This window comes from Chaetodon trifascialis, chromosome 21, assembly GCF_039877785.1.
Source record: "Chaetodon trifascialis isolate fChaTrf1 chromosome 21, fChaTrf1.hap1, whole genome shotgun sequence".
NCBI classification, from domain to species: Eukaryota; Metazoa; Chordata; class Actinopteri; order Chaetodontiformes; family Chaetodontidae; genus Chaetodon; species Chaetodon trifascialis.
Genome location: NC_092076.1, coordinates 13,366,151 through 13,375,100, shown reverse-complemented (window position 1 = coordinate 13,375,100; position 8,950 = coordinate 13,366,151). Strand labels below are relative to the sequence as shown.

Sequence of the window (8,950 nt, the reverse complement as noted above, 5' to 3'; positions counted from 1 at the left end):
CGAAACTATTTCCTTGACGTCACGGTTTCCGTGCGGTCTCCTTTAAGGTTGCCAAGGGTTACGGGCTCACATGTCAGAACGAGGAGAATTGACGTCAGTGACGGCTGTTGATTGGTTCTCAGCCGTATCCGGTGGGGCAGCGGTCCAGGGCTCGGGAAAAAAAATCGAAGCGAGAAGGATCTGGTAACGGTACGCTTTGAGAAATATCGTCCATCCCGAGTCGCTATCGAAGGGCTCGGCAGGAATTTACAGTTTCTTGTGAGTATTTGCGTTTTTTCAGTTCGAAGAGCATATGACCTCTGGATAGGTGAAATTTGTTTCCTCCGTCTCTCGTTTGTTTATGATAGAACTCAAGATGGCGTCATTGGAGGAGAGCTTTGCCTTTGCACGGAGCTAGCCAGCAAGGCATCAAACTAGACCCACTCTCTTCGAAAACGCAGGCCAAATATAATCGAGCAAAAGTACAGGACATTTATTATGCATTTGTACCAAGTGTCAACTGGTTCTTTTAATTCAGGCTTCGGTTGTATTTCAGCAGCAGCAGCCTACCAGCTTTAAGTTACTTGGCTGCATCCGTCAGCCTCCTCATGAAGCCTTTCTGACCTAGACGGTGTCACAGACAGGGCATTTGCTTCACACTGTCTCTAAAGGCAATAAGATTTACTTCATTTGTTGACCACAAGATGCGTTATTGTCACGTACCACCCAGCATACTCAGTTGTCACTTGTTCAGCAAGGTCATTTGTGGCAGTGTTTTCTCCAGTTTAGCTAATTGACAGCCAGTCTCACAGCAGAGGTGGTGCTGCAGCTCAGTGACTGAATTAGAGAATTATCACCTTAATTGTGTACTCTCACTACCTCAAATACTTCAAACTAAAAAAGAATTACTAAGAATATAAGGCTGAAGAGCCTTGTTGTTGAGTCTTGTCTGCAGTCTTAAGTCTTAATTTATACTACCTGGTCTGAAAATAGTATCATTTACCACTTAGTTATTTCTGTGATAGGTTTAGCTTAAAGCAAGCCTGCCAAGTTTCCACCATGAGGGTGGTTAGTTGCCAGCCTCATCTTTGATAACATAGCTAGTAATCTCCCCTGGGCCTTTTCAGATTAGAAATGATCTGAATCCTATTATACTGATGCACATGCATGATGCATTTGCAGGGGCAGGATGGATCGGCCTGTTGGCTCTACACGACTCACTCACTGGTTTACTTGTCTAAAAATCCCATGTTGGTTACAGCAGAGCTTTGGAGGCCTTCTTGTTTTAGACTGCACAGCTAGATCGAGCTCTCATCTATCTGATCAGAGCCTGATCTGGTCTGTTTATTCATCAGACCAGAGCGTCTATAGAAGCTCTGAAGAAGCTTTTATGGCAGAGGCTGATCACATGATTTGGGAGCTGTTTTGCTCAGCAGCAGCATTGTGACCACAAATGTTGAAACCCAAAGCAAGCGTTTGCTTTTATGGTTTGGTCTGTTTCACAGTGGATTGATTCACTGGCCTTCATTTCACCATTGCTCTAAAATTAGGCCTCATGTGTGATACTGTCTCTGATAGAGGGCTTCATTCAGGCCGCTGAAAAACTTAAATTGTTTTGAGTAAATAAACCCGAGACAGACAGCGTGCCTGTCCCAGTTTGTTGTCTGTGGACAGCACAGATATGTGTGATCACATCATATGACCAGTTTTCACTGCTGACACTCAGAAGCACTCAGGCTCCACTGTGCCAAAACAACACCCCACCTCTCAGCGCCTTCTCACTCTGGTTCTATTTTTCTCACATCCTCACATTTTCTGTCCGTCCATTTCTCATCACGACACACAGACTCCCGTGTTGCTCTCCGGTAAGCCAGTGAATCCATGATGTACAGTGATGATCTGAAGTCCCTTTCTCCCTGCCACTGTCCTCTCTCTCCAGTGTAAAGGTTAGAGGTCACAGAGCAGGGTTGCGGTTGTCGTCATGGCATCTGGAAGTACGAGCAGCGAGGAGGAGCGGAGCCTGAGGGAGTGTGAGCAGTACGTGCAGAAACACAACATTCAACAGCTGCTGAAGGACTGCATTGTCCAGCTGTGCACCTCCAGGCCAGACAGGCCCATGGCCTTCCTCAGGGAGTACTTCGAGAGGCTTGAGAAGGTTTGTGCATGTGTGTGTGTGTGTGTTTTCTTGTGGAATCCCAACACTGGAAGTCCACTCATGGTGTGGTGTCTGACAGCTTTGTGGGGACCAAAATGCTGGACTCCATAACGTAAATCATTACATTTTAGTGTTAAAGTTAGGCAAGTAGGGGTTATGGCCAGGGTCAGTTTACAGGTGATGAATTTAAGTCTATGTAATGTCCTCTGAAGTGATGTAAGGATACATTTGTGTGTGTGTGAGTATGTGCTTTTGGTTGTCCTATATTACACTGGGCAGTTACTCTCCTATAAGCCAGCTATTTGCCATCATAAGTTGTATTTATTTACACCTGGGCGGACTGTGTTTCCTATGTATTTGTCAGGCAATAAATACAAAACACATCTGCGACACAGTGGATGTCAGGGATGAAGCTATTTCTCATTAATTTAGCCTGAAGCCTCTATGATATTATCAATAAGTTTGTCTATCATGTTTCGGTTGAAAACTTTCTTATGTGTATCCCTGTCATCATTATCTGAGAACAGCAGATTGGCTAAGAAATGCGTAGCAACAGCTTAACAGTGTTTGTAACATTTAAAGAAAGCTAATTAGCTTCATGCTCAGCCCACTTACATGACAGTTGTGGTTCATAACATCTATGTGCAGAATATTTCGTTATTTTCTCTCTCTCCTTTTTTCTGTGTTTTGTTGTAACTGTGCACAGTGAACACAACACTATATGATTTTTTTTTATACTTTATCCACATCCACATCTCAGTCCTAGTTTGTACCATTGGGGGATCAGGTTTGCAGAAGCCATGTCCAGAAGTGGATGCTACTTTTACTGTAAATATCATTAATAAAAACTAGTTAAGCCGTGAACCTTGTTGGCCAACAGCTGGCTGACTCCATCTCCTCCCTCTGTTCCAGGAGGAGGCCAAGCAGATTCAGAATCAGCAGAAGGCCAGCAGTTCCCGTTCAGACTCGCGCGATGAGGAGGTGTCTCCACCCATGAACCCTGTGGTAAAGGGCCGTCGGCGGAGAGGAGCCTTCAGCGCAGAGGTCTACACAGAGGAGGATGCAGCCTCGTATGTCAGAAAGGTAGACAAGCGGCTGTGAAGTCCGCAAGAGTGTTGCAACACTTATATCTACACCAACAATCAGATGCTATCAGTGCTGAGGAAAGCTGAGTGAGTGAATACATCGTAACATGTAGCGTGTTGGTTTTTTAAGGTCATTCCAAAAGACTACAAGACGATGGCCGCCCTGGCCAAAGCTATTGAAAAGAACGTGCTCTTCTCACACCTGGACGACAATGAGAGGAGGTACCTGTCTTTAAACAGCGTTTTGTTTTTAAACCTTTGTATAAATAGCAGTTAGATAATTGTGTAATTGTGTTCAAATCTGCTCCTTCCCAGTGACATATTTGATGCAATGTTTCCAGTCACCTACATCGCCGGAGAAACAGTCATTCTGCAGGGTAACAACTGTTCAGAGCAAACATTTAACCAAATCATAGCACGTCTTTGTGTGATGCTCAGCGGTGTTGTTGTGTCCACGCAGGTGACGAAGGTGACAATTTCTATGTAATCGACCAAGGGGAGATGGATGTGAGTATCGGATCCCAGCAAAAAAAAATTGGCTTTTTTTCCTCATGTAGAGCAAATTGCAGTTGAACATGCTGGTTTGTCTCCTGCTATTCTCACAGGTGTATGTGAACAATGAATGGGTGACCAGCATTGGGGAAGGAGGCAGCTTCGGAGAGCTGGCCCTGATATACGGCACCCCAAGGGCGGCCACAGTCAGAGCCAAGACCAATGTGAAGCTGTGGGGCATCGACAGAGACAGCTACAGGAGAATACTTATGGTGAGGAGGCGTTGTTTAGGAAGCTTGTTTGTATGTTTTTATTCTATTTTTTGCTTCTCTAACATTTTTTGTCTTCAGGGAAGCACTTTGAGAAAGAGGAAGATGTACGAGGAATTCCTCAGGAAAGTGTCCATTTTAGGTGGGTTCATTTGTCTTTGTTTCTTTTAATATCAGCCTCACCCAGAAACTTAAAAATAGAGGAAGAAAAGCACCTGTGTTTGGTGCAGAGATCAAAATAACCTGAAAGAGCTTGTAAAAATACCTCACTTAAAAACAAAACTGATAACGGCTTCAAATGAGACTTTTTCAGGGTTGTCCATCATGTCCCCTGAATCCTGTCCTCTGTGTCCTCCCACCTCAGAGTCTCTTGACAAATGGGAGCGTCTGACAGTCGCTGATGCCTTGGAGCCTGTTCAGTTTGAGGACGGACAGAAGATTGTAGTGCAGGGAGAGCCTGGAGATGAATTCTTCATCATCTTAGAGGTATAAACTTACTTTCTCTCACATGCACACATGCCTTCACACACGCTACGTCTGTCACAAGAAGAGAATTTTACCTTTTCACCTTTGAAATCATTACTGGTCATTTATTGAAGCTGGTGGATCCACTTCTGGTGGTGGATCTTAAAATATTACTGACACCTTGTTATCCACACATGCACGCCCTCTTGTGGTGATGTGAAGGTGTTACCTCACCCCGAAACGTGTTTGATCCAGAGCTGAAATGATTAGTCGATCAGTGAAATGCAGCAATATGACAAACGCCGATTGCAGCCTCTCAAATATGATAATTTGCTGTTTTTTAATTTTTGGCTTACGCTGTCTATTCACCAACAGCCTGAAACCAAGTTTTAAGTTGTCACCTTTGACCCATTTTTTAAAAATAGTTTTTCTGACAATTTAGAGATTGTAATCAATCAATCAGGAAAATGATCGTCAGATCAGTCAACCATGAAAATAATCATTATATTTGATCAAACGATTGATTTGAGTATTAAAAAATCCTTAAACTAAATATTAGATGCATATTCAGTGTATGGTATTAAACTGTGTGTGGTCTCAGTATGCCATTTGAGTGTGATGTGATTTAACTAGTAACATTCGTAAAGGTTAAAGAGCACATGCTTCAGCAGTGTGATGAATGAATGAATGATTGAATGAATGAATGCAGGTGAATCGTGGATTCCTGTTGCTCAACATGTGGTTCGTTCTTTCTTAAAGGTTGATTAATTGACTTCTAACTCAGCGATTATAAAGTGGTATTTCAAAGCCTGTTTGATATCATCTAGCAGATGTCAGGTTTTCCTCTGCAGCAAGCGCTCATGTGACTAAAATCTAGAGATAAAGATGAAGCTGCTTGATGCAAACTGATCTTTTTCTGTGTGTGTTTGTGTGTGTGTGTGTGTGTGTGTGTGTGTGTGTGTTTTTTTCAGGGTTCTGCAGCTGTTTTGCAGCGTCGCTCAGAGAACGAGGAGTTTGTGGAAGTGGGGAGGTTAGGACCATCAGACTACTTTGGTAAGAACCGAAGCATCATCACAGCAGCCTTTTGTTTCATGATTGCTGTTAGTTTAAAAAAATCCACTTGTGGCTCAAAACACATGACAAAAATGGGATTTCTGTTACGAATTTCCATGACCCAAGTCAAATACTGTGTGCTTTGTTTGACTACAAAACAACTACTACATTGAGATTCTTTCCATGCATGTTGAAAGATTGAAACTTTTTTTTTTTTTTTTTTTTTTAAGGTTTTAAGCTTTGTGTGTCTGTTTCTGTGTGTGCGTCCTCCAGGTGAGATCGCTCTGCTGATGAACCGTCCCCGAGCTGCCACCGTGGTCGCCCGCGGGCCCCTGAAGTGCGTCAAGCTGGACCGGCCTCGCTTCGAGCGCGTCCTGGGTCCCTGTTCAGACATTCTCAAACGTAACATCCAACAGTACAACAGCTTCGTCTCGCTGTCTGTCTGAGGCATCTCTCTCTCTCTCTCTCTCTCTCTCTCTCTCTCTGTCTCTCTCTCTCTCTCTCTCCCCCCTCCACCCTCTCCCTCTCTTTCTCCTTTTTAGACCCAGGGTCCACCAATGCAATTTGCTTTTTGTCACTTTCTTCTTCTTTCTGTTGGCGTTCCTCCTGTTTTTGTTTGACACACAGAGATCATCTTGCTGTTACACCCGTCACGCTGAGGTGACTTTCAGCCATTCACCAGCGCTTGTACCAGCTGCTGTACGCTACCTTATAGGCACAGTTACATCACATGTTACCTATGTTATGTATGTATTTGCTGGTTACGCTTTCTTTTAAGACTTAAACACAAAGCAGGATTGTGAGGAGATCTGAAAGACATTCGGGTCTCAGACTGATGAGACAGGACAATCAACCTTTACATGGCGCTTTTGGTGAATTTGTTACAGATTTACGTTGTAGATTGAAGTAAAGAGAGGACTACTTCTTCCCGTAATAGAGTTTCCTTTTTGGCGTCAGTTAGCCTGATTAGATATACAGCATAGAGCAGAGTCTAGAACCCGTAGAAGGCAGGAAGAAAATGATTGCATCAACTATTGTCAGACGTTTTTTTAGGTTTCAGCTGTTCGGTGGTTGTGCTCCATTTGTTGCTTTTGGTTCCGGTCGATTGGTATCATGAGACAGTGGCGAGTCTCTTTTGCTTAGTTTGAGAGAGCCTGTACAACTTAAGGTTTTTATTTTATTGTGCAGCTACCAGGCTAGTGCCAAATGTTTAATTACTGTCTCAATGCAAAGATGCATAACTGTGGAAATGCAGTGCGTGTTCTGTTCCCTGACCATTTGGAGCTCCAGACAGGAAGTAGTTACTACCCTTATTGTCCTCCTTATCAGTAGAACGACCATACAAGAACTGCCTTGACTACTCTGAGGAAAAAAAAAAAAAGAAAGGAAAAAAAACAAGAGTATTAAGTGTATTTCAGTATTCAATTTTTTTAGTATATACCAAATAACTTGGTCACTCTTCTGCTATGGTTTGTAATCAAAATGTTATAGTATAGTTAAAATGATCATAGTTCTATTATTATCATTGACTAAATGATAAACTTATGGTTTGGAGTGATGGTGATCTTAAAAAAAAGTATGTTTAACTGTCTTTTGTAAACACTTATTTTTCCATAAATTCTATTTTAGGTGTCCAGTGCCACAAAGTAAATAAATGCTTCTTCTTGTCGACTGACAAACAGTATGTAATTGTATTGTGTAAAACGTCCTGGGTTAAACCTTTTGAAAATCGATCCAATGGGTAATTACAGGTTTATTGAAGTGAAGTCTTGGGGAAAAAAAAAAAAGGTGGCTTGTGGATTTCAGGACATCTGAAGTATTTATGTGTCGCGGGCGAGCTGACGGGCAGAGCGAGCGGATATTTATTTAAAACTAGTGTCATTGCTTATTGCCTATCGAAAAGGTGGCTGTCTTTCCATCAGAGTAGCTTGTGATCTGTTCTCTATGCTTACTTGGCATGATGTTTTTAGGCATCCAGTGATCCGGTGTGAATGGAAGCGTGTATTAAAAAGCGTGCCCTGCAGCTGTGTGCAGAAGCAGGAACTTATTTGTCAAATATTTGGTTTGTTACTCCCGAGCTTAACTGCTTCACGACTATTTAGGTGGCATAAAATGTTACGTCTGTCTCTCTTTTTTTTTTAAAAGATCTTTACCAAATCACACCATGTTGACTTCTGATTTATAGGCTTAAACTCTTCATTCCTGCCTCACTGTCTGTTACCAGAAATGACATAGAACCGCTCATGTATCTGTTTATGTTACGTCTTGAGAGGTCAAGTGTTTGTCTGTCCAAAAAGACGCGGTGCCGATTGCAGGGTAGTCAGTTTAGTGAGAGGAGTTTTCGTTAACGGACATGAGTATGATTTTCTTTACCGTTTATTTCATTATCTTCATCTGTTCTTCCCCCTAACCCTGAGCTCTTCCTGGTGGATTTGGTTCCATGTGTGTTCACTGTCAACACGTCCTGTTTATCCTCATCCGCAGGAAGTGACTAGGAAGTGAGGGGCGGGGGGGCTTTGACTCACCTGTGTCGAAACATTTGTTTTCATGTAAATAGCAGCATCATCGGTTTTAGTCCAAAAATGTTTTTAACCACACTGCAATCGTCCCGGTTTGCCTTAGCTTACCTAACCTGGGCTTACAGTAGTAGTCAGTCACTCCTGCTAGCCCGACCTTCAGTGAGTTTGTCAGCCCTGCAGCGCAGAGAGCAGCAGGCGATCAGAGGACCATTCTTTTTCTATTCTACCCTGTATTCAGTTTGACCTCCTGTACGTGCAAAGATGTTTATCCTTTTGGTATAGATTGTTCCAGATGGCAGTTTAAGCAATAAAAAAGTAAAAATGATTCAGCTTTGTCCTGTTTTTTTTTTGAGTTTAGATGATGTGAAATGTATTTTTCAGTCAATCTCACAAATACTGGTTATAACAGCGGGTGTAATGTGGCTGTGAAAACAGGTGTAACACAACATCTGTCCACCAGGGGGAGACATGTCCCTGCTCTGAAAAGCCTTTGGATAACTGCTATTTAATACTGTACCAAAACATATATAAAAGTCTATTATATTTTAATCTATTCCCACATTTTAAATGTTCTCTTTCTCCATTCTGCCTCTGTGAGCTCTTGTTTTTAAACATGCTTTGCCTGGTTTCTATCACTCCTTTTTTCCTGTAAGAGGATTTTTATGGCTTGGCAAATTAGTTCATTTTTCCATGCAGTGATCCTTTCAAATAATGAGCAAAAGTTTGAAACTTAATTATTAACAACTCTACTTGGCTCTGGGAAGCACCAACATTTACTGCTTATTTAGAGGGAAAAATATCCTAATCTGTCAGTCTTCATTTTCTGCAGCGGTTTGAAATTGTTTTTTTCCTGTTGTTTTAAGGACTTATGTACAAACGCTGCGGTATGGAAGTATTAACCTGCGGTAGAGAAAGCATTTTATGATCTTGCCG

General features: G+C 42.3%; 1 protein-coding gene across 1 annotated transcript; it reads left to right on the top strand.

The window, feature by feature from the left end:
* Positions 1-75: 75 nt before the first annotated feature.
* On the top strand, positions 76-8,342 carry LOC139349411 (cAMP-dependent protein kinase type I-alpha regulatory subunit). Its single transcript, XM_070990181.1, has 11 exons — positions 76-258; positions 1,919-2,134; positions 3,047-3,217; positions 3,350-3,441; positions 3,535-3,596; positions 3,680-3,726; positions 3,825-3,983; positions 4,062-4,122; positions 4,345-4,466; positions 5,417-5,498; positions 5,772-8,342. The coding sequence occupies exons 2-11, from the start codon at positions 1,961-1,963 to the stop codon at positions 5,942-5,944; spliced, it is 1,143 nt and encodes a 380-aa protein (XP_070846282.1). The 5' UTR covers positions 76-258; positions 1,919-1,960; the 3' UTR covers positions 5,945-8,342.
* Positions 8,343-8,950: the final 608 nt, after the last annotated feature.